Raw genomic sequence first — 27438 nt, 5'->3', positions numbered from 1 at the left:
TAATTGCTGCATGCTTCTTTGGTTCTTTGTTTGTTCTTTTTGCCTATGAATGTTTGATTGACATCATTGACAATTGTCATTTGAATATGTGGAATATTGTACATTTGATATAAGACGCAGACATGATTTCCCATGTCTACGTCTTGGGTGGGGTGGCTTTTGAAATTCAAAGCATTTATGAAGCACTTAATATCTACTTTTATATGCGAAAAAGATATTTATACCTTTTCCGAAGCAGTATAATATCATCGTCGACAGTCATGCCATATTCGTACAAAAAAAGGACTTGTGAGAATGTAAATATTGTCGTCGAAAAGGGTGAATAATAAACTGTGAAACGAGTATTTCCTTAAGGGGATGGCTGGGAGATTATCGAAATGGCACAAAATATGGAAGAAAAATGAAGAAGAATTACACCACACACAGAAAGCCGGCGGTAAATAGAATGAAATGAAAGGTTGGAATTGAAGTTTCGATCGCGTGAATACGAAAATCCTTTTTACCATCAGATTAAACATCACATTTCACTTCTAAGTTCCAACTAAATATTGCGAGATGAATAAATTTTCTGTCGAGATTTTATCGAATATTGTGCAGTCACAAGTCGACGTGTTAAAAAAAGGTTTAATGATGAATGATGAGTTGGCTGTAATGATTCGATTCAGACTCAATAATGGAATCATAAAAAAGTCGTATGATATTAAAATGCCTTGCCGGATACAATTACAATACACTGAGACTTGGTCACATCTTATCGATGTGGTATGCCCTTGACTATTGTGAATTTTAGGTAATGAAGTGAAATTTTTTAAACTCTTCATTCATTAATTTGTCTATATGTACATTTGAATAATTATGTTTAATCAAAGTTATATTTTAACACACGGAATACCTATATATTGTTTCAGCTTGAAACTATTTGGAAAAGCTTTTTGCATCATTTTCAGGGATCCACTAATATTGGAAATAATTAGCTCGGTTGTTTTTTTTACTAGAATTACCCATTGCAATTTATTTTGTTTTTAGACGCTTCTATGCCTTTGTATATGGCAGACTCCAAGATAAAAAGAGATCTTATTATTAAACTAGGTGAGATGTTAGCCCCCAGTGCGAACATAGCCCCGTACGATCCGTATACCCCTTGCGTACATAACTCTAATCCGTCCGTATGTCAAGTGCGAAACATAAAGCTACTACCGTAAAATATTTAGTGAATGTATGCGGCGTTGAAATTGCGCATAGCGCAATTACGAAAGCCCCGTACGAAGTTTAACGACCACGCGACGATTACATGAAGATGGAAGTACAAAAGTTCTTGAGTTCCGATACCTAATCCCAAATTCTAGTTACCTCCATATCATGTCCACAAACATGTTGGAAACAATTTAGTTACATCAAAAAACCCGATGGAACTTGAAAATGGCTAGAGTTTCAAGCCCTGATTCCAAATTCTAGGAACTACCACCTCACGTCCTCAAATATGTCGAAAACAACTTAGTTTCATCAAAAAACGCGATGCAACTTGAAATAGGCTAGAGTTCCAAGCCATAATCCAAAATTCTAGGAACTATCACCTCACGTCCTCAAACATGTCGAAAACAACTTAGTTCTTTCAAAAAACCCGATGGAAGTTAAAATGTGCTAGAGTTCCAAGCCCTTATCCCAAATTCTAGGAACTGCCATCTTAAGTCATATGTCGAAAACAAGTTAGTTCCATCAAAAAACCCAATGGAACTTGAAATGGGCTAGAGTTTCAAGGCCGAATCCTAAATTCTAGAAACTACCACTCCGCGTCCTCAAATATGTCGAAAAAAACTTAATTCCATCAACAAACCCGATGGAAGTTGAAATTTGCTAGAGTTCCAAGCCCTAATACCAAATTCTAGGAAGTCCTGATCCCAATTCTAGGAACCATCATCTGATCACTTTAGACATATCGAAAACAACTCAGTTTCATCGAAAAACCCGATGGAAGTTCAAAAGTTCTAGAGTTTCGAGACCTAATCCCAAATTCTAGGAAGTCCTGATCCCAATTCTGGGAAACATCATCTGATCACCTCGAACATGTCAATGGTAACCAAAATTCAAAGAAATTACCAACAATTATCAAAGTTGGCTAAAATTTAACCGAAATACGCAAAAGACAACACCACAAGTCATTGTACGGCCGAGTAGCAGAATTCAGGCTCTCTCTCCGGGCTCTAGCTCATGACCCTGATAACCGATTTTCAAAAACTTTTTATTCCCGAATTGGTATTGTCCGTACCATTGATTTTCCGTCCACTGATGTGAACTTATGCGAAAAACCTCAAAATACCTTCAAAAATACCCTCAAAAATACCACTTTTTCGGCCATATCTCCGGACCCTTACGGCCGATTTTGCTCATCTTCGAACTTAAACTTACAATTTTGATTACCTTTCAGAAGAATTTTTTTTTTTTTGAAGTAGCATAAAATCTACTTGAGTTAGCTTGTTAACGGACGGACGAACGGTCGGACAGACAGACGGACGGTCGGACGGACAAATTTTTTTTGTGGATTCGGTGTCAGTAGGCATACCAAAATAGTTTGTCGGTTTGTTTACATACAATTTGTAGGCTCCCTTTTTTGTACCGTGGGAACGCAAAAGTTATTAATTATTTTGCGAGTGGCAGCTACAAACTAACAATTTCAATCACATTAATGTATTTTGCATACCCTAAATTTGCAAGCAAATATTGAAAAATTTAAACGTGGTAGCTTTGGAATTAGTCATATCTATTTAGCGAAAGTCTGTAGATCCTTCATTTTGTCTCGCCAAAAATGTTTGGGAATTTACCATTTATCGAAAGTCTGGTACCTTTTACGAATATTATCAACACTATAATATTTTTTATAGCCTTACAATATTCTTAAAAGGTAAATATATGAACACTATTAGTACATTACGCATCTGGGGAAGAATTTCGTTATCTACGAGGGGGACGGGGGAGGCTTGTATAATCACACTTGGCAAACGTATCACACTAGGCTATGCATATGCATCACAACGCTAGGTTTTTGCGTAAGTACATATTTTTTGTGTAATCATAAAAATGTGTCGGAAATACACTTTTCAAAGTCAAATACACATAGTGTGTAAAATACACGCTTAAAATAGGCCCTAGTTCAAGGACACGGAAGATGGGGGACTAAAATGACGCCACTTATTTTTGAAACTATTATAAGTACAGACGTGAAGCCATGAAAAAGGAAAAAAAAACACATAAGATTCTAGAAAATTCTGGAAACACCTCATTTATGAAAATTTGAAAATTCTAGGGAAAATGAGACGCAAAGTGATCTTTTATCTTCGAAACTAGTTTTCTCTTTTAAAAGTATTGTGGTTTGCTAAACATCTGTCACTTGGTAAGAACACTGTAGTGGCCGGCCACGCCGATGCCGCAGCCGAAAAAATGAATCAGAAGAAAAATTTCGATCCCATATGTTTCATTACTATAAACGAAAATAAATCAACAAAAAATGACAAATACTTTTTACCTTGGGTAACACTTTCCGATTTTCCGCCCCTAATTATGTAAACTGTGTTTACGACTTTGATAGAGAGCTGCTTTAACACAGCTCATGCTGTTGGACTATTGGACACCAGATATAGTATATTTCGTGTACTAAAAAAAATAAAGTTTTGATAGTGGCTGCTCGGACCTCATCTATTAGGTTCTTTAAACTATTCTTTCATCACATTTATTTCTCGTTCCCCTAGACGTTTGCGGGACAGATTGACATGGGTGGGACAGACGGACGTGGTTGGGACAGACAGATATGGGTGGGACAGATGGACATGGGTGGGACAGACGGACGTGGGTGGGACAGACGGATGTGGGTGGGACAGATGGACGTGGGTGGGACAGATGGACGTGGGTGGGACAGATGGACGTGGGTGGGACAGATGGACGTGGGTGGGACAGATGGACGTGGCTGGGGCAGACGTACGTGGCTGCGACAGACGTACGTGGCTGGGACAGACGGACGTGGCTGGGACAGACGGACGTGGCTGGGACAGACGGACGTGGCTGGGACAGACGGACGTGGCTGGGACAGACGGACGTGGCTGGGACAGACGGACGTGGTTGGGACAGACGGACGTGGCTGGGACAGACGGACGGATTATATGATTTCTTGAACCGGCACAGTAGACATAATATATATATAACATATATAATACATAATATGTATATGATATATATGATATGATATCTACATAAGATACTCGGGGGTGGGACAGACGGACGGATTTCCGCTGTAAGACCCTTGACTGTACGTCAAGGGAATAAAAAAAACGACTTTAACGGTACCAAATGCAGATGGTTCGAGAAGACGAACGAGTTGTCCGAAATTTGTGGAAAGAATTTCATCACAGTTGCAGTAAAATCAGCGAGGCTCAGATGGGTAAGACCAATACTCTCTCTAGCAACCAAACTCTCAGCTCTCTGTGTCAAATTCACACCTTATTTCTTTGCATTCTACTAACACTATTCTTCATTTTGACTGACTATGCTGTAATCTACATGTAAATTTCAAAGGCTAATTGATTCTTTCACCACCTGAATAAAAGTAGTTTGTTTTCTAGAAAGAGTATTGGTAAGACATGTGGGTAGGATGATGACAGAACAAGGAATTTGACTTTTAGACTGTGCGGTCAACGATATGAGATCATTGGAGGTCGCGGATCGGAGAAGTCTAACCGAGGACCGGGACGAGTGGAGGAAGTCAGCGAAAACCCGCTTGGGTTGACAAAGGCTGCTAAGTGAGTAAGTAATAGTTCTTCGAAATACCTCAACACACACACGATATTTCTACTGGACTTTGGCAAATTTCTATGTTATCGGTTAACGACAACGACGACAAACGTTTTGAGTTCTTGCTAACTTTGCCATAACTAGCATTCATGTATGTTAAGATAAATGAAGTGAAAGATTTTAGTACAATCCAAATAAGAAGAAAAATTTAGATAAAATGAAGTAATAGATTCGATAACACTTTTAATGGAATGTTTGGCGTCACTTAGTCAATAATTTTCAATACTAAATGAAAAACAACCCAATTTTGCAAAATTATTCTTCCTCTCAGACAAAAAGTTTATATTCTGAGTTCTCATCACATACGCCACATAGCAGCACACACATATCTGAAACTCCTAATTTCTATTTCATTTACCCAAACCTCATGAAAACGACTCACCAATACAAAACATTCCTCAATTTAAATCAATATTGAAATGGAATTCATACTTTATCGTAATTGCGTGAACATTGTTTTTCTTTCCGACTTTCAGGAAAAGTTGATTTAATTTTGTGCCTCACAATAATATAGACATACGGAAAGTAGCTTATAAATATTCCGAAAGGCTGGTGTACTACTTTACACATAAGACAAAAGTGAGACAGAGAAAGAGAGAGAGAGAGACAAAAAAAATATGTTTCTTATGCGTGAACTTAACTGAAAAGGTACATTTTATTAGCCATTTGTGTCTACGTGATAAATCGATTTTATTGTTCCGTTTCGTACACAGAATGATTATGTTAATTTTGTGGTAAAAAAAAGGAGTTGTAGGTATAGGTATACGTAATGTGGATGCGCAATTCATATCATTATTAGAATTTGGTATGCTCGTTTTGGTTGGGATCAGCATTCCCAAACGGCTCATATGAATAAACGAATAAATGGTCATCGGGTTAATTTATATAAATTTCATTTAGTAGGGAAAAAAATTCAACGAACCCAGAGATGGTGGTATATGGTATGACTGTTACGGACTATACTCGCGAAACGGAGGTCGAACAGGGAAAATTCACTATTGTTTCATGTAGGTGTCCTGATGCGAACTTATAGCAATCATTCTTCTAGTTGAGGGGGTAAACATGAGTTATTAACTCAATATGCTGCTGGGTAACGTTGCAAACATATATAGAAAGACATAAACTTAGCCTCAAGCTTTTTTATTCATAGAATCTTAGCGGTTCAACGCGTTCTCTTCATAGACATTTTACATCTACATTTTTCTTCATAACAGTAACACTGTTTCCGTAATTGCAGCAGTCAAGTATAATATGCATTCTGATTCGGTTAAGTGTGTTCACTTTCATATCACCGTCCTCGAATGCCACTAGTAAAAACATATGCGAGTGTATTTTTAAGAGAGATTGCCCATGTCTTGCAGGTAATTACAGTTCAAGAAAGAAGTCAACAATTTCCCATATGGTTGAGGTTGGAAATATCATGCCTGCACGTTAGTAAGCAGGCGTGACGCAAGTCCACACTACAAAAAATTAAAAAAAAAATTTTAGGGACTAAGGAACATATATACAGCAACTTTTTGACTTTTCCACCTTGGCTCCCACGACTCTTAAAGTGTCTGGGCGTCAATACGAGTTCAACGAGCTATCGCACGTCTCATAAGGTTCAAAATTGGCCGAGATATTGCATTTCAAAGTCTAGATTTTTCTATGGGAAAGGTCAGATTTGACCCATTCTGAAATGATGAATTTTACCAACCTTTGCTTGCTTGCTTGTTTGCTTGTGGAATCTATCTCGAGAACGGCGCCTACGATTTTGCTGAAATTTTGGGAGTAGTTTCTGGGCATGATTCTAAGACTTTTGGCAAAAAAAAAATTGGGTCGACATGATCTCGTTTAGGAGCTAGGGCTTTCGGAAGTTCCCATACAAGCCCCATATATTTACATGTAAAATGAAGTTTTATGTGTGTGTGTGTGTAAGTGTGTGTGTAAGTATTTGTATGTGTTTCTCGATATGTTATGATATGAAGGCTGTTTTGAGATGAAATTGGAATGTTTTTTACTTTCAGTTTTGGAGTAGAATATGGCCGTTCGTGCAAAAACTGGAAAAATTTGGGTACTATCAGTTTTTAGATTTATCTCAGGAACTATGGCAGATGGAGGGTTGGTTTCTTCGGCAAAGTCTTAGAGTTTTGAGAGTAGAATAGGACAGTATGTACAAAAAGTGGAAAAAATTGGTCACTATCAGTCTTTAGATTTATCTCAGGAACTATGGCAGATCGAAGGTTGGCTTCTTCGGCAAAGTCTTACAGTTTTGAGAGGAGAATAGGGCAGTATGTACAAAAACTGGAAAAATTTGGGTACTATCAGTTTTTAGATTTATCTCAGGAACTATGGCAGATGGAACGTTCACGGTGAGCTTAAAAAAAAAAATTATACGACCTCTCGTGGACATGGGATATTTTTATGGGAATGTGTTAAGGGGCCTCCCAGGATGACGAAATGACTATTCCCAAAATATATCAATGGGAAAATTTTTAATTAGATCGATTTTTCGTTTTTTTTGTGACCTGCGGGAAGCTTCGAAGACTTTCAAATTCGCATCGACCTAGTTGAATGACTATGCCTCATACAAGATGTTTGTTGGTAGTCATGAATTACATTTTGGGAATAGTCATTTCGTCATCCTGGGAGGCCCCTTAGCACATTCCCATAAAAATATCCCATGTCCACGAGATGTCGAATAATTTTTTTTAAGCTCACCGTGCGTTCGTTTATTCGGCAAAGTCTCAGAGTTTTGGGAGTAGAATATGGCCCTATGCGCAAAAACTGGAAAAATTTGGTCACTATCAGTTTTTGGATTTATCCCGGGAACTGTTACAGATGGAACGTTCGACTCCTTGGCAAAGTCTCAGAATTTTTGGAGTAGATTATGGGCGAAAGGACCAAAACGGGAAAAATGTTTCAATTTTATGTTTTTGTACTTTTTTCGAAATGATCGGCAGATGGAATATTGGTGTCTTCGGCAAAGTCTCAGAGTTTTGGGAGTAGAATACAGGCGAAATGACCAAAACTGGAAAAGTGTTTCAATTTTAAGGTTGGTGTCTTCGACAAAGTCTGAGTGTTTTAGAAGCAGAGTGGCAAATATGAAAATTGTTGGGTAGTAGGATTTTCCTCTTTCAAATGTGGTTTCGGTATCTTTTGTGTTACGGGACATATAAAACTCGAGGGGTAACCGACTCGGGTAATTGACTACACACCCTCAAAGGAATTGCCGGAGTTTCCGGTAAATAATTGGAATTGATGGAATTGACCGGAATTGATCGGAATTGACCGGAATTGATCGGAATTGATAGGAATTGACTGGAAATATGTGGAATTGTAAGGAATTGAAAGTAAATGAGAGTAAATGCTGATAAGTGTGATTATCGGAAAGAAGGACCAGCAAATGCAAAAGCACATTATTTCCTTTTTGTTTTAATTTTAAAGGCTCCCGCACAATAAATAACAGTGTACAGTGTTGCTCAGTTCCATTTTAGAACAGATCCAACGTCCTTTTATGTTCAAAATATGCACACTGAAGGATTCTTCTTCAGAGGATTCTTGTGAGTCAGATACGGAAGAATTTGATCCGCAACAAACAAGTGAATATTCGTCGGGGGAATGTTAGGCTGGGGCATTGCCGATTAGAAATGCTCCAGTTTCAAACCAAATTTACAAAAAAATGCATCACCGACAATATCATCTATTCCATCAACTTTTCAAAAGCCTAAAATCTTACGATGTCGATCACTTGAACGAAACAAAAAATTGAGTGCTTTGGCTTTTGCTGACGTGTGCTGAACAAATCCATTTCCTGTCGAGGTACGAGCAACGTTTTGTGCATCGGACAACTGAAACAGACAAAACACAGCAATTTACTTGAAAACATACACATTTCACATTCACCATATTAATCAGTCGTATAGTCATGAAGTTTTTTTCATGGCTAGTGCATAAATTACGGAATTTTTCTCGTAACTTAGGCCCTCAGCATGAAAAGTTGTATACGCATCTGTTTTGGACGATTTATTTTAGGCACTTTCGCTTGTCGCCCTCACTTCGTTCGCGCTACAATCCGCGAAATGGCCTAAAATATACCGTACACAACATATACGAAAATAACTATTCCTGCACGATATAAAACTGACATTTCTTAATGAAAAATCATGGCAAAATATGTCATATTTCAGTTGTCGGATGCACAAAAGTTTTTCGTCATTTCCTGACTTGGTACGAAAAATACTATTTATCTAAAATAAACAATGATGTGCGATGTGAAATCATTTTAAACAAAACTGCAGTCAATTGGACGGTTTAATCTAAATTGAAATTGAAAAATCTCTTCTAAAAATATGAGTAAAAATTAAAGGTTCTAACAAAATGAGTCACAAATGTAGGACAACATAGTTGTTCCAAATTTTATCTTGATATAGTCTGACGATTCTTTTTCCGAAATGCTTAAGGGTTTAACTTTGACTTTAAATTTATATCTATTTGAAAATATCGAGCAATTATTTCGAAAATTCGTGGAATTGAAGGAATTATAGGAATTGAAGGGCGAATCCGGCAAGTAGTGGTGTTAATCCGTTAATTAAAGAAATAAAAGGAATTAAGAGCAATTAAAAGGAATTGACAGGAAGTAACTTTAGAAATTGAAAGGGAATTGAAAGGGAATTGAAAGGAATTGAACGGAATTGAACGGAATTGAAAGGAATTGAAAGGAAATAGAGCGAATCCGGCAATTAGACGAGTTGGTCCGGTAATTGAAGTAATTAAACGGAATTGAAAGGAATTAGAAATTGATTTGCCACCATTTTGGCCAGTCGGTTACCCCTCGATAAAACTGCTTTCTTCGTCTCTAAATAAAAACTTTTGATATATTATAACTGACGCTTTAACCTCAAAACTTACAAAAGTACTGATATCAGACAAAAATCTCTTAGAAGAGGAAGGGTGACGCAAGTCCTTTACATACAAAAGTATTGATATCAGAAAGGGTGGCGCTCAAGGCTCCGATACGCAAAAATTTAACTTTAACACCAATTCTTTATATTAAAAAAATTGCGTCACAAATGGCAAATACAGCCTTTTACGGTCAATAACAAGTCCAGTCCTCGAAGCATGCAAATGTTGGTTTTCCCAACTCCGGAGGCAATAATAAGAACGAGAATACGAAAGAAACTTAAGAATGTATTAAAGGACGTCCGAACAGATTGATTGAATGACTAAAATCTTATTATAAAGTGAAAATCCAACGTATGCTCAAAATTACTAAAGGACGACGTGATCATTACAATTATCCATGATCCGACAGCAAATACTATTCGAGGAAAGCTAGGTGCTCGATTGATATCTCGCCTAAATGTAGGCTAGCCACACAAATTAATTGTATTTCGAGTTACGTCATACGAGTCATTCAGTGTGTACATCGTTACATCCACCAAACAAACTGCAACTAACCAAATTGTGAGCCTGAGTGAACTTTAGGACATTACCAATGCGATATGATCGTTAGACAAATCCACGTGGAATTGTCTGACACGGGAATCGAGGCTAGCATCAGGGACGCCGACTTGTGTTTGGGAGTAGTGGTGCTCATACAACAAGCGAATCTGCGAGTAGTGGTGCTCTTTCAAGTAAAAGTGGAAAGATGTAGTGGTGCTCATCATTCGAGTAGTGGTGCCCGAGCCTCGCTTGTCCTTAGAAGTCGGCGCCCCTGGCTAGCATACGAAACCACTGAGCCATCTATCCGTTCTCGGCGATCATAGGGGTAAATACCGAATGCTATCTTTATTGACAAATGACCTACTTATTGGTACAAATTGAAATGGTTGTACCATACAATCCACCACACCCTGTGTAAAGTCAAACACAACAATTGTTCAGTTAAACATATTCTTATCGATGCGGTTTAATCTGTCGGCTAGCGTATCAATCGGTAAATTGAATTGATAATGTGACAACAAATCTAAGCATTCCAAAATATCAGTAAACTCCGGCCGACGAACAAGACTCTCGTCCGAATAATTTACTTCAATTAAATCGGGACATTTAAAAATGATGCTGAGCCAGTACGGTAGCTTTCTCATGTTTAAACCCATCAAAACAAATGCTTTGAAGTAGGAGTTCTGGTTGGCATTAAAACGAACATGAATATTGATGATGTCTCCGATTGCTTTCAGTAATTGATCTTTGACCGAATCCATTGACAAGCGATTCAATTGAAAACTTTCGTTTAGTGTGCGACATGGATTTCTGTAACGTTGGTTACCATCGTTCAAATTATAGAATTCCACAATGATGTCCCAAGCATGTTTAGTTCCGTTCCGTTTAGTACTTTCATTCGATGGTGTTTTTCGTTTATCGGTTCTACGGATACAGCATCCAAAAAAATTCAATTCATATCCCCTCGAATGAAGACCATGTTCAATTAACTCCCTCAATGTACTGCACAGCTCTTTTCGAACCATTTTCGTTATTTCTTTCTGTAATAATGTTTTAATGCCATTTGGGTGTTCGAAATGATGTGCCTCCAATGGTTCAATGGTAACAGCGGAAATTATATTCTGGACGTCAATCTCCAATTTTGCACGAATGTGTCCCCAATGGCAAACTTTTGACGATGAGTATTTTATGCGATTTGTACCTGGACTTTTAAATTCCGTTGATGATCCTTGTCGCACTTCATGTGACGATTGTTCACAACTCTGAAGGGTACTTGATGGTTTTTTATGTCGATATGCGGACATGAAATCATCATATTCCGAGAAATAATTTTCATCACAACGCAACTGGCACGTCGATGTTGTACCTGATACGTTGTACATTTCGTTGCAAGCTCTATAGCCTACCATTGCTTTCGCCATCTGTTTCAAATGTATAGTCTCATACCGTAAATCTGTCACGAACGTGTCCAAATTGCATATCTGAATGTTTAAATGGCTAAGATCCACCTCCGTATTGTCTAAGGCTTCATCATCCACAGTTTCTGTTTCGGCATTTTCAAAATTGATTTCTCTCTCATTCGCAAAATTACTGGCAGCACACAGTTCCGTTTGAAGGTTCTTTATCAATTTAAATTGATTTACTTGTTGCTGGTTTATAGCCGACAGCATGCCGTCATCCTTATCATCATAAATGCCACGAGAAGCAAATTCATCCAAATTTTCGATTAAATTAAACTTTTCTTCCTCGGGCGCACTCACAATCTGTCGAAGCCGAAATTGTACTTGAGCAAAGTGGGAGGTCAGTGCTTGAAGTGAAGAGGACAGCTTTTCCTGTTCCCCTTCCAAACATTGGAAGTGTTCTGCCTCGCCACGTTCAACGTTCGAATCACATTCGTTCGATGAACCAACTGGTTCGTATCGTTGGCCCGGTTCGTCCATGGAAAAAGTGGTTGTATGCAAACGTAAAAAATATAGCAAGTTGATCTGACAGACGGATGTGGTGTGTGTGTGTCGAGGATGGCTTAGTTTCTTTTTTCTCTTAGTCTCGTCGTTAAAAATTCATCTTCCAACCCAGTTCTCAATTAGACTAATTCATAATTACCACTATTCGAGCAACGAGTACAAAAATAGCCGGAACAACATTTCACAATACTCATGTTGCATAAAAATTTCAACGGAAATCATATAACAGCCATGTCTAGCACGAGACCAATTATGTAACTCTATTTATTTGAGCATTTTAATTCAATTCACGGCTGCACATTCTCGTCTCCGTTGATAATATTAAATAAACACCCCCTCACTTCTATACTATAGCCGAAAATAATAACACGACAGGCTGCAGTACCGTCATGAAAATGTCGAGAGTAAAATGTATAGTGATACTCAACGACATGATAAAATCGTAACCGCGTAACTCTGGAGAGACTCGCACGCTTTTCATTTATTCCACACATCTGTAATACTCTTGGATTTCCTCGAATTCCGACTGGTCTGAGCGATACAATTACAAAGCAAGACTGCAAAGAGGGATTTTTTTGAAAGTGGACCAGGCTCCGTCGGAGCTATTTTTTCGCGGCGGTTTGTTCATATGCTCAGATAGCCCTTGGTCCCAATAGTCCAAAACCGCAGTCGTTTAATTTTCATGTTTGCGTCTTGGCTGGTGGTGAAGGTGCAAAAGTCGAAAAAGGGTGTTTTTTATACGTGATTTACTGCCGCTGCAGACGATGGACACACATGTGTGGCGGCTCGTTGGATAGGTACTGTCCAGGAGACCCGGGGCAAAGACAGATATCAAATGTGTACTCAAGCACTATTCAAAAATAACAAAAAGTATGTATCAGTCAAAGGCCGGAAATTTTGATGAGCTTTATTAGGTGATATTTTGTACCTGGTGACTGTTGTTGTACAGATCAGTGGTTGCCATGATAGAGGCTTAACCCAGCTCTACAATTATACCTCAATTGCCATAGAAGTGAAAGGTTTCAGGATACTTTTTTGGGTATAAAGCAAATGTCTTCCTACACTCGAAAGCAAAATGTTGATTTTAGAAAAATACACGAATTATGCTATTTTTGATGTCTGCATCCAATGATCTAACCATAAACATTCTCCAGGTGCGAGATATCACCTTTTGAAGTTCATCAAAATTTACGGCCTTTGACTGACACAATATTTTTGTTATTTTCGAACAATGGCACAGAACATGTAAGATATCTATGCTTGCCCCGGTTCTCCTGGACAGTACCTATCCAACGAGCCACCACACATGTGTGTCCATTGTCTGTAGCGGCAGTAAATCACGTATAAAAACACCCATTTTTCGACTTCTGCCCCTTCACCACCAGCCAAGACGCAAACATGAAAATTAAACGACTGCGGTTTTGGACTATTGGGACCAAGGGCTATCTGGGCATATGAACAAACCGTCGCAAAAAATAGCTCCGACGGAGCCTGGTCCACTTTCAAAAAAATCCCTCAAAGTGATTTTTCCGACATCGACCCTTCGACACACCGTTTCAAACGAAATTCCACAACACATTTCGGTCACACGTTCACAGTTTAAAATTTATTAGACTCGTTCCATTTTTAACGAGGCTGAAATGTAGTATTTTCCGCCGGAATATCAACTAGTTTCATTGAAACCCTTTGTGCTATGGAAATATTGCACAAAACGCCGAGCACAAAGTCATATCCTCTGTCGTATGTTTTTCTTTCTTTGACATTATAATTTATCATTATGTGTAAATGGGCATACATATGGGTATGTTTGTACGTAAATAACATTGTAAGTATCTAATACACACCTAACCATGCAACCATGTCATGTTTTGACTTCGTAATTACAAAGTTTATCTCATGTTATGTAATTATAAATGTATGAATGTCAAGCATTTACCTTGATGGTTCTTCCTTTTAACAAGTCAATTCAGCAATATGTTAGCTGATAAAAAGTTAAATAGAAAATTAAAAACTTTTGAGAACAGTCGAGGCAGACAAACCTTTTCTAATTAGGTTACTGTTTTTGTGGTGTTTACATTAAAAAAAGGAACATCAATTGTGTGAGGAACAATGGCTCGGTATAAAAGCAGATGAAAGATGTGCAATTTCACGTGATCTCTATCGTTCGTTTTATTTCTCTGTCTTTTCGGATTGATAATTGCCGAAAACAAATAAAACCATTGAGGGTACCTCTACCACAATTAGCAAAAAACAATCAACATTTAGTATATTTCATGGACATTTCGTATAGAAACTTAAAATTAGGCAATGGAAGAAACAAGTAAGGTCCAATGTACAATATCTAGAGGACCAGGACAACCTTAATGGCCTTAAAATACCTTGAATTTTTTGAAACTTAAAAAAACATTTTTCCAAGCTAGAACAGTCACTTTCTCCACATCACTCCACTGAGTACCTTTTACCTTAACACTTAAAAGAAGGTTAAAGAGGGCTGGAAGGTTAAATAACTAGAGTAATACCATCTGAAAAATCGAGCATTCAGAAATCTTGGTCTATTCCAATTATGGAAAGGAAATTTGCCAACCTGCTACTTTCTTTTGAAAATGATGCCTGTCAGAAAGCCCGTTTACTAGCAGCATCTCAAGAAGAATCTGGACTGTGGTGCTTTACCTTCAACATCTCTTGGTCTATGCCTCGATAACGACACCTTAAGAATTACGGTTGCTTTACGAATTGGAGCAAAAATTTGTCACCCCCATAAATGCATCTGCGGCAAAGACGTTGATTCTTATGGATATCATGGGTTGAGCTGTATAAAAGCATCAGGCCGACATCCGCGACATAAATCTTTAAACGAAACACTTAGAAGAGGTATAGTTTCTGCAGGAGTTCCAGCAATTTTGGAACCACCTGGAGTCGCGCGTGAAGATGGAAAACATCCCGATGGACTCACCTTGATACCATGGTCTGCTGGAAAATGTTTACTGTGGGACGCAACTTGCCGAGACACAGTTGCGAAATCGTATTTGATTAACAGTTCAAGACATGTTGGTTGGGCGGCAAAAACGGCAGAGGATAAAAAGATCACACTATATAAATCTTTAATTGGCCAATACATCTTTGTTCCTTTAGGTTTTGAAACGCTTGGTCCATGGGGTCATCATGCAAAACAATTTGTTTCCGAATTAGGCAAGAGAATTTCGAATATCACTAACGAGAAGAGAGCTACGCTTTTCCTTCGGCAGAGACTATCCATAGACATTCAACGTGGAAATTCAGCTTCTGTGCTCTGTACATTGCTGTCAACATAGTCATTGGACGAGGTTTATTATCTTCTTTCGAATGAGAATAAAAAACGATAGTTAATGTTTTCCCCTGATTATCCTGAATCAGGCCAGTTTCCATGGTTCTGGATAAATAGAGTAGGGTAATTTTTGTTAAGAATAGAAGCCACTCCATGGGTGGAATTTGTGTCATGTACAGGTACAAATTTAGGATTAATAAAAGAGATTTAAAAAAAACTAGAGTAAAGTGTTAAATGAATTCTGAAGAAATATTTAACAAAATCCACCCGCTATACGGCTGACACTGACACGTATAATGTACACGCCTGCTGTAAAATTACATTTCGACATTCTGCTAGACATACCACCGTATGAGTGTTCATTTGAAACGTTTAGTACATTTGCTCCTTTTCAAATTCCTTCAGTCCGTTGACTTTAAACCAATGAACGGTGTTTTCTTCGAACAAAATTAAACCAAAACACAAACAATACCATAACAGACGATGCATCTAAAGACGGTTTATAGTATGCGGAAAAGATGAAATTTTACTTCCACTGTTATCTTTTGCGTTTATTAAAAAAGTACCTCAGATTATGTTGTTTGTAGAGCAAACAGCGTTCGTATCTGAGTTAATTTCGGATTCTAAAAGATTAACTTTTCAAGAACATGAAATTAGAAGCTATTCAACGTGGAAAAAAAACTTTTGATCCCAAATTATATGAAGGTAACTTAAGAACGTCAACTGTTTTAATACATTTGAAAGTCGATGAGAAATCACGCATTCACTCATAGCTGAGATTTTCGCATTACGTTGCGAAGGAAAGAAATTGTCATTCTAAAGATTTCGTCCCAAAGCAATTTGAAGTGGACAATACAAGTTTTTTACTGCGGGTGACTTAGTGGGCTAAGTATGTATGAAGTCTGAGTATTTAACAGTAGCTCACAACAAAAACTGTTCAACCAACAATAATCTAGATATTCATCAAACGATACATGTGATCCAACTACATTTTTATTAATTTATTTTTTGAAGTGTCCCAGCATCCAGAGTAGTACTTCATGGCACCAAGACCTATACAACCTCCTTAGATACCATGTCACGATATTACGGAATCTGCCTATATCGGTTGACTTATAGGTATTAGTTGTAACACGAGCGAAGCGAGTTAAATTCAATTAAATTGAAACTCTAAAGTCTAAGAATGGCGATACTTTCAATTTGAATTCAGAGACTTTTCTTTCTAAATAATATGCTTGTTTAAAAACACACCTAACACACCTGTCTTTCCATAGGCAACTGCTCCGAAAGACAACTACCCAACTGAGGTTGTTGCAAACCTAGTTGCAAAAGGCGTAAGGTGAAAATTTTCATGACGATTTTTTGAAACAACTACTTCAAAAGGTCTAGAAACACTGACAGCAGTGGTTTCTTTTGCGGAAGTCAAATTGGAGACCTTTAGGCGCCTAATCATAGCCAGCCAATTTAAATTCAGCTTTGGTGCTGATCTTTCCACACATGCATCTCTATACGAGCAATGTAATTCCGTATAAAAGTTCGATCCGTCGTCATTTTAATCCTGAAAAAGTCTAATCCTAGATTTAAATCCGTGCATCCCACCTTACAGCAACAAATAATATTCAAAGTATACATACCGTTGACACTATCTTCAGTGCAGACGAAAATATTTCGAAAAGCAACATAAAGGAAATTGGAAAGCGCAGATGCAAAAGTTGTAATAATTGTTGTACATAAATATCAAATATTTATTGGGGGTAAATTCAAATAACCTTTGTTAAAATTTATGCATATAATGTGGTATGCTGGTTGGCAGTAATAAATATTAATATTTGTCTTTCACCTGTTTGTGAAACAAGCCCGCCTAAATGAAACGAATCATCTATAAAATACTAAACGAGAAAAATATATATATCAACCGTTCGGTTACACAAACAATGGGGAGACCTATAAAACAATTTCAGAACAAATAAACTGCATTCCATTTTCCATGATATTTTATGTATAAAAGCTCCCAATTTTTTGGGTAAACAAAAAGAAATTTATTGCCTTCGATGTGTTTGCTATTGCTTACATACAGCTACTATTGCTATTATATACCATCCCATCCTTAATAATATGTTCAAGTAAATAAATAATTATTTGCAATAATTTACCGATTCTCTTTGCACGGTTTGACAAATTTAATTTCGGAATACATTTGTGTGGCATTACTCTTTGCCGTTTTCCAGTTTTCCTTCTTTTGCTATGGTAGAAACTCTACCTTGTGTCGCTTATAAAATGTACAGATATATACTTTACAGAGCTATAAGCTTTATACCAATCAGTAGTTCAATTCGAGATGTTTTCCTTGATCTTTTTGAATCACTGGTGTTCGCAAGACAACAAGCTATTCAGACTCTTAGCGGAAAAGGTCACATGTTCTGTATACACACGAAATGCATGAAACAGAAATATTCATATCAACGTCGGCTTCCGGATAAGAAGCAATCTCAATTGCTTTCAACTTTTAATAAAAGTGAAGTTGAAGATGAACTAGAGTATGACTTATTTTCAGAATATTTTTCATGACATCTTCTCATCATTTGGAGCATACTACCATTATGCATAGTCGGTTTTACGTTTTTTCTTTTCTTTTTTTTAAAGCCATATGAACGTCACCGTTGCACAAAAAAATGCACAGCTTTCAGTTTATATGAGCCGGAAGGTTTCACAAGTTTTACAATGTTAAATTTTATACAATTCTTATTATATGCGGAGTGGTAGGGTAGTCCCCATATGACAATTTAACTTCTTTTTTTTAATGAAAGCTTTTGTCATAGTAAAAAAGAATGTAAATTTTCAGCTCCCTCATCTCCTTTTATTATCATCACATTTTTCAGTATATCAAATTTATTTCATTTTTAACAAATCTTAGGCATTCGGAATGACCAGCCCATTTCAATGAAATGATTTCATAGTTAAATTCTCGTTCAATTCAATGCTTTGCATGAAAAAAAACGACAATTGTGGAAGTTGATACGTACCATAACTGCAACCACAACTCCTCTGTCGGAGGGTTTTGTAGAATTGAAATTATTCCTCTTAACCCACCAACTGACTAAGAGGGATTCTCTTGAAAAACAGCCTACCGAAATCGGACGCATTTTCCAGTGGACTTTTTTATATGTGCCTAGAAAGGACTTCGACCCTAGAACCCAAAACCACTTTCAAAAAAATTCTTCGAAGCTTTTGTGACTGGTGAAAGGTGATCAAAAACCGAAAACTTGCACTTTTCTTACCCAAATTTCTCCGGGTACACGAGCCGTACATGGTCGTGTGGGGTGTCATTAGAAAGGTAATCACATGTACTATTGAGCCGAATAGAGACTCATTGGTTTTAAAATTAATCCACACTGAAATATGTGCAGTTGAAGTGCAAGTTTTCTTACCAATATTTCTCTCGTTACACGAGCCGTACATGGTGGTGTGGGGTATCATTTGAAAGGTAATTTTATGTTCTTTTGGGCCAAATAGGGTCTTATGGGGGTTCGAAAGCATCTACGATGAAATATGAGAAGTTGAAATGTTTAAGTGCCCATATTCCATCGCATATGCATCCAAACCCCATAAGACCCTATTTGGCCCAAAAGCACATAAAATTACCTTTCAAATGATACCCCACACCCCTTTAGGAAAAGTGCAAGTTTTCTGTTGAAAACTTCAACTGCACATATTTCAGTGTGGATTAATTTTAAAACCAATGAGTCTCTATTCGGCTCAATAGTACATGTGATTACCTTTCTAATGACACCCCACACGACCCTGTACGACTCGTGTACCTGGAGAAATTTTGGTAAGAAAAGTGCAATTTTTCGGTTTTTGATCACCTTTCACCAGCCATAAAAGCTTCGAAGAATTTTTTTGAGAGTGGTTTTGGCTTCTAGGGTCGAAGTCCTTTCTAGGTACCTATAAAAAGTTCCACTAGAAAACACGCCCGATTTCGGTAGGCTGTTTTTCAAAAGAATCCCTCTAAAGGAAATCGTACGATAGGGTTTTCTAAAGTTTATTGATTTTCCACCTATGGCAAGCAGTACTGGCTACAAAAGGCTCTTCTGGCAAATCGGAAAAACGGTGCTAAAATTCTAAAAAGGCCCTTTTTCATTTAAAAATGTCAAAGGCCGTTGGGGAATCGCCGAATTTCAAGTATGGGCTGTCCGGCACTGATGGTAGATCTACTTTCGTCGACCACCTTCGTCTGATGATTTATACCCTATGGTCTCCAAAATTGGCGAGAACCAAATAGCAGTGAAAATGCGACGGCAGAAATATTGGTTAGTTCGTTTTAGAAGATTTAGAAGCATACTAACAACGCCATCTGTTGCCAAATGCAATTTAATAAGTATCTGCAAAAAATTAACATTCTAATAATAATCTGCCTTAACAACCTACGAAGGGTTTGGGGCTCGATCATTATTGTTTTAGTTACGCTCCGACTCTTTGATTTCATTAGCTAATCTAGCACTAAGCTAAGTGAAAACCTAGTGCCATCTATGATGTACTAGGAGCGAAATTAGTATGAGTTGAATACCGGTTCTACACCAACAATGATATTACTGGTAAATCCATGCGAAATCTCGATAGTGTTCTACAATGAAATTCACTTGACTTGAACAACCGATTAAATCAGCTAAATCTGACAATAGGCTTAAATCTGTCTGTCTGCGGTTGAGTTTTGAACTCTCACACTGACAAATCAAGTCAGTATCGAGTATTGCAGACATTCAAATGACGGAATATAATATTGAACATGAAAATTCTGAGGTAAATGCCATTTAAGCTACCTTAGAAAATAGAAAACGTCTCACAAAATATGAAACTCGAACAAATAGCTAACAACTCAGTTAATTCTCACCTCAGAATCGAGTTAATATTACGAGTGTCCTAAATAAAATTCAAATTGACGAGGTAAAACATAAAAAAACAACAAATTTATTGCGATTTGAATACATAAATTGAAAGGACTTTTTGCTTTATGAGGTTATCACATAGTCAGCTAGGTTCACCATACAATTTACATGATTTCTCTTCGTTTTTCTGCGTGTTTTTTTTTTCTTCTCCCAGCGACTTAAATTACCTTCTAGCGTTAGCTTAATGTATTTTGGTTGACTGTTCTTATAATTAAAGTTAATTAATGTTTTTAGAGGAGAGAATAAAAAACAGAGCTTTTTAAATCTAACACGTTACAGCCATTCCGCTGATGATGTACCATTAAGTAAGGTAATATTGAAGGCATCAATTAAAACCAACAAAGTTAATTTAATTCATTGGAACTGGTAGCAAGAATTGTATACAGAGCTGGGGGTGGGAGTTCATTTTCAGGGAAAACTCACATAAATTTTCTTTTTTTTGCCTTTTGCCAGTTTTTAAAGTGGTTTCCGTCGAATTTCGCAGTTGAATTTAAGTTTTAAATAAAAAAATCAATATCCGGCGTTCATTTTGTTTCAATATTAAAATCTTTCAAGATAAAAGAGTTTTCAAAGACTCAGTCTTCTGCAAACTGATACGACACTTGACTGGTATCAATTTGTTTGATTAGTTCTTCTTTCGCCGAATAATATATCCCAACTTTCTATTATACGATGTGTATAATGTTTCAACTTAAAATGGTCTACGACAGCACAAAAATATCGATCCAAGATGTTTTCGAACGAAAAGAAAAAACTTTTTCACGCCGACCAACCAGCGCAAAAATATATATTATGAGAATAGGTGAATGAAAATGCTTTTAAAGTGAGGTGAAATCTGTATTATAGATGTTCTATTACGCTGTTATGTTCTATTCATATTTCTACACAAGTTGAATAAACTTTTTTACTTCGGCTATAACTATACAATGTACAATGTGTAGCATAGATGGTATGCAATGCATATACCTATATATTCAAACTAAATGTAGAGACGTTCTGTCTTCCAGTAGAATGAAGGTTTGTATTTAATAATGGAACGATGGTTTCATATTTCATTCTTTTAGTCTCTCGGTAAAGTGTATACTTACGGATTTTACACACCGCTAAAATAGAAAAAGGATTTACGTTTGCTGAATATATGTTCTACCATTCACCGTTTCGGATAGCACAAATCCTCAGTGAATATTCTATACGCAAGGAAGTGTGCTTATAAGTTAAAAACATATTTTATGATGAAACCGCACAGTCGGTTTCAAACTGATTGAAACTTAAAGTCTGAATCAGTGCGTATGAGTGGGAAAAAGAAATGGCAAATGGTAAAAATGTTTCAGGAATACGAATTGTGATGGATTGCCATCTGACAAAAAAATGGAACCGAATGTCACGTAAGTTGATCCACTGTCTATATTGCCTCATATCCCGTTTAATATGTCATGCAATTTCGATCGCTTTTCTTGCGGAAATCGTTTTTTTTTTCAATCATTGAAAAAAAAAGTTAGTCGATGGAGTTTAAATGGATGTAGAGTTGTTACAGTGTCACCTAGGCTAGAGAAATAAACACTCTTATTCCTGGGACGAAATGTTCAGCATCTTCTCTATCCAATCGCAGTTGTTACTCCTGTTACGGACGGCTATCATCTGTTATCTATTACGACTTTAGGAAAAAATGACATCATCTGGCTAAATCAATCTTATGGACCACAAAAATGGAAGTAATAGATTCAAATCTCTTGAAAACACGTACATCAAATGAAGTAATAGATCCGATAGCAAAAATGCTGATAAGCTTTTCTTCTGTAAAAGGTTAACTATGTCGACCGAAATCTACCACACATTCACAAATTCATCAAGATCTGTTATACATAAGTAAAGGAAATGCATTTTGAGCACCTCACAAATAATCGCACCACTTTCGGTCAACATTCAACAAAGCTGCCCTTCAATAGTACATTACTGCTATAAGGCTGTACATAAGAGACGTGTACGTGTACAAGAGCTTGCGCTATACACGCGATGGTAAAAATGGTAAACATGTCGCAACAAAATCATTAAATCTAGTACTTCGTACGTGCAAAGGATCTTCTGGTGTTTGATACCTTAGAGTAATTATACCTAGAGAGGAAATTTGTACGACGAAATGTGGTCCCAACATCAGTTTGTATAATATACACATTTCGGATAATTTTACACCCATACATGTATACGTTGACGCTATTTCGCTTTTGATACTTCAATTTGCCCTCTTAATTAAGAGGGCAAACACACATACCAATAAACATTTCGTATTTCATGTTGGGACCACATTTTTTACGTAATTTTGTTCGAAATTTCCTCTCTAGGTATAATTACTCTTAGTTTGATACAAAATCTCATCGCTTATTTTTGCCGTTGTTGATGATAGCAAATGAAGAGCCGTTACATCAACGCTATATCTCATTCAGTTTTTATCAATGTTCTTTCATGAATACGAAAATTTTGCTAAATATGACAAAGCATAAAAGGCTTTAAAAACATTTGTAAAACTGTTTCTGCAGACCAAACCACAGAGAGGGATTATACAGCGCATTTTACATGCTTTACGCCAGACTGAACCGTAAATATAATGCGAAAAATGGGATTTTTTTAGTTGCTTTTACTTCATGATCATTCGAGCAAATATGGTTTGGAGAGAATTTCAGCAAATTATTTTACATACTTCTGCACCGTAAATTGTTCCTTTCATCAAGGAAACATTTTGTCGGTGCGTTCAGCTATGAAAATATTGTTAGGTAGCTCGGACGAAAAATTAAAAGTCATGTTTTCGCGTAGGTATTGACCTCGGCTTCGTCTCGGATCAACAAACTTCACGCGTCACAAGTACATAATTGGGTACTTAGAATTGGAAATATCAAAGAAATTAGCTAGTTTCCTATGAGGTGTCTTAGTGGGTAAGATGTGCAAATTGTCAATCCGAGGCGAAGACAAACTCGAAAAAAGCTCACAGGACCCACGAAAGCGAGTTAACAATAGATCACTTCGACTCGGTGTCAACGGTTGATGCATGCCTAACTAAATGAGGCTTTGTGTACGGTGAGATTTTGTTTTTTGTTTCGATCGCACTGCAGCACATTAATGTCATTCCGAAGTGAACATCTTTGGTGCTGGTGCTGAAAAAATCGTCATTTCCTTTCTTGGTACAAAATAGTTATTTATCTACCAAGGTAGGTATAAAGGAATTTTTTCGCACTAGATGTCGATTGTCGACGACCCGAGGCTATAGTCGCTGCTTTGTGTTCAAAAACCTTTTGGTGTCGGTGGTTCGATTTATGGTCAATGCAAGATTTTTGTTTATAAAAATTTTGCCTTCGTTGAAGGTAATAGGTTCATAAGCGTGCGAAAAAAAGTTCATATTGGACTGCGTCCGGAAATACAGTGAAATAAATACCTTCAAAACAACATTAAATGGATGCATGGAAAGGTGATGATTATGGACCGGAACTGCGAAAAATACTATTGTATACGTATTGGTGCGCATATAGAAGCCATTCTTCATCTTAACTCGCATCTTAACTGCTACAAACATTGTTTGTCAAACAAGCAACTGAAGGTACTATTCGCAAGTTTCTTATTTCGATAAACTTGAACCACCAAACTTTTTATTTTCATCCACACTTTTCCCATCCAGCCATAGTCCAGGCCCTTAAGTTAGAAGAAATAGCTTCGCTCGCCAAAAATGTACTGAAAAAGTGCATTTTCGAAAAAGAAAATTCGTTCCACAACTTTTCATTTCCAATCATTAGGGTAACTGAATAGCTCGAAAAACGGTAAAGTGAGCGGATTTACAAGGGACTACCAAAAATTTCTTAATCGGACAAGAAAATTATGTTCCGTGAGCAAATAGTTGACTCGAAACCGAGGGTCTTTATTGTTGTATGCATGAAACCAAAGCCTATTTTTAGAAAAAAAAATTGGAAATTTTTTAGAAAATTTCCAAAAAATTGCCAAAAATTTCCAAAACCTGCGAACGTCTCAAAATTGAATGATTTTGTTTAATAATTGACGCTCTCATCTTTCAAATTAATCATGCTCGACTTCATTTGAAAGCTGATAGTATGTCAAGAATGAAACAATATAATTGAGAGTCATCTAAAACGAAAGGCTGAGTTTGGGAGGTTTTTGGACGTTCGCAGTTTTTGGAAGTTTTTGGCAATTTTTCGGAAATTTTGTAAAAAATTTCCAAAAAAAATTCCAAAAATAAACCCTGCATGAAACTATCAAAAATCTGCAGCAATTATCTATAAAATGGATGGAAACAACTGAGACAAAAAACACCTGCTCCCAAATAAATTACCAAAAATTTATAATGGTTACTGGTTGAGTATAATCATAAATTAAATTTGTGAAAAAGGCAGAACATAATTTGCTTCTTCTAACTTAACACTCACCCACACATACACACACAAAGCCAAACAGTCCGGATATCTGCCGTGAAAAGCGATCAAAAACATTTCTTGTGTTTCCAAAAAACCGAGACCATAGACTGTGTATGGCAGTAAAACTTTGTTAACTCAAATGAATAACTAATAAACATCATAAAGACATAAAGAAAGCGTTTGGTGTTTTTAACTGAATTTATAATTCATGTGAATTGTGAGAGGGAGCCGAATTTAAAGTTTCGTCTTTATATACTTAATACACGCTTGAATAACGACATGCTCTCGGGCTCGTAGAAAACTTGTAACGAAATAATATTTTGCAAATTTTTTTTCGTTTTCCGCCATAAATCAGACAAATTTTAAAAATCAAATAACAAGCAACGCAACTTTAGCTCAACAGGCAAAAGTGCGTGAGTGTAATGTAGATGGAAAGCTGTTACGTGTTCCCTAAAATATTTATAACATTTCCATTCCGTTGTTAGACATATTTCTAGGGATTTTTTTTTTGTTTTTCGTCTATCTCCCTTCACATCAACTTCACGAAAGAAAATCATGAACCTTCTATCAATGGCGCATTGGCAAGTTTGTATATAAAACAAAAATATTATTTTTATAGGATATAGTCGTTTATGTACACTTGATTAACTAATAATATTCACTCACCTTGAAATACAGCTTCTATTGATAATTCTGCCTCGGAGCATTTGGCAGCTACAATCAATATTGTTAGAAGCGATAATCCATTGAGCCACATTTTATCCGATTTGAGTTCTCGTTCACACTAATAATCATAAATCAAAAACCATAATTGAAATAACACACACGCCAAAGATATAATGTGAAAAGTTTGAGGCGAAAAAACGTTACACAGAAACAGTGTGTTGGTGTAAAGCGGACTCAACAATATACCGAGAAAACCGAATCACTTTAACCGAAATGATTAGAATATTTATTTGGTATATTATGTAGCAAAAAGTCTCTGTTTGATTTACAAACACCACCGACCGAATAAATTCAGTTGATGAACAAAGAAAATCCCAACGATTTAGCAAAATAAAAGGAAAATACAGCAAAAAAAAACGGAAAATAAGTTTGATTGTACTACTTATTCACTTGTTGTATTCGTATTGGTGAAACTTTATTTCAATTGTATTGGTTATACACTGACGATACGTATAAATGAAGAATTTGATACCTTTATTATACTCAAACCACCTTTGTTTTTACGAGATAATTATTTTTAATTTTCTTTGATCGATTCCGATCACAATAGAATCGTTTCACAATTTGTATTTGTATATTGGCATCCAAGCGCACAGTAATTTACTACGTTAATGACTTCTGATATGGCATTCAGACAAACACTCATTTGAAAATTGATTCGAAATTTTTATATTTTCTTGGATTGATATTCTTACTTCCAATGAAATTGTACAGAAAATTTCCTCTTTTTTTAAGCCGAGCATAACATATCGCACACAGAGCACACAGTGGTGGTCTCGTCACAAAATTTATCTCCCGACTAACGCCGAACAATCCTTCATCATTTCAATATCATTCGCTTTCTTAACTGTCCTTGTGTTAGTGTAGTGTGCGAATAGAAAATGGGGTAGAAAATTCCCTATACCACCACACCGATGAACGTACATATTGGAATAAGTTTGCTGGAAGTGTATGCGCAATGGAAACATTTTCATATGAATGGTGATGTTGCGAGCATAAATGAATGAATGAATAAGTACCAAGTACTCATGAAAATTTCGATGGACATGGCATTTTATGCACGCTGGATATACCCTATAATAATGAATGAATGGATCTGTATATCGATTATTGTGTACGTTTGTTACTCTATATTGCTATTGGTGGGCTTAAGGCCAAATTTATTGGAATAGTAAACGTTTCGGCATGGAATTGCGTACGGTGGGATTGTGTACGGCGATTCACGATTCAGATATTATTTTATATCTCGTCGATATACCATAAATTTAAGACTCGAAAGTAGAGTAATTAAAAATGGTTATTGTTACTGCCAACCGAATTGTTTTGATTCTTATCGTTTCACAATACTATAATCGGCCCTGACAGCCGGCTGTTGATCTTTTCAGCTTCAGATTTTGTCGAATGACGCAAAGTCGTTACTTGGCAATCTTTCACTTATCTACTTCAATAAGAATAAAAGGATTTCTTCGGCGAAGTGAAATTAATGTTGACGTAAACTACGTATATCTACTGTACAATTTATGGGGTATACAGTCAGACAGTTATATTACCTGTAAAATTGTTGAACTTTGGTTGCATTTGTGGTTCTTTAGAAAAACACGCGATGATTTGCGTCATTACTTCTCTTTTAAGTCTTCTCTTTTGATTTTCTTTTTTTCAATTCTTTTTATTATTATTGCTTTAACAGCTTAGAGGCTGTTGATAAATTACGTACATAACAGGGCAGGTGGAGTTCTCAGAAGTATTTTTAAATTCGCCTCCGGCTAGTGCTGGAAAACTCTTATTCCCCAAAAAAAAGCAAACTAGCTTGAGTTAGGAATAGG

General features: G+C 36.7%; 1 protein-coding gene across 1 annotated transcript in view; it reads right to left on the bottom strand.

The window, feature by feature from the left end:
* The window catches only part of LOC119074506 (pikachurin), a 160696-nt gene extending 134289 nt beyond the window's left edge, over nt 1-26407 (bottom strand). Inside the window, exon 1 of the mRNA XM_037180663.1 lies at nt 25556-26407. Coding sequence (XP_037036558.1) covers nt 25556-25646 — 91 coding nt within the window. The 5' untranslated portion in view covers nt 25647-26407. The remainder of the gene's footprint in view (nt 1-25555) is intronic.
* Nucleotides 26408-27438: the final 1031 nt, after the last annotated feature.

The sequence above is a fragment of the Bradysia coprophila genome, unplaced genomic scaffold, assembly GCF_014529535.1.
Source record: "Bradysia coprophila strain Holo2 unplaced genomic scaffold, BU_Bcop_v1 contig_151, whole genome shotgun sequence".
NCBI classification, from domain to species: domain Eukaryota; kingdom Metazoa; phylum Arthropoda; class Insecta; order Diptera; family Sciaridae; genus Bradysia; species Bradysia coprophila.
This window is presented reverse-complemented; position numbering and strand designations above follow the sequence as displayed.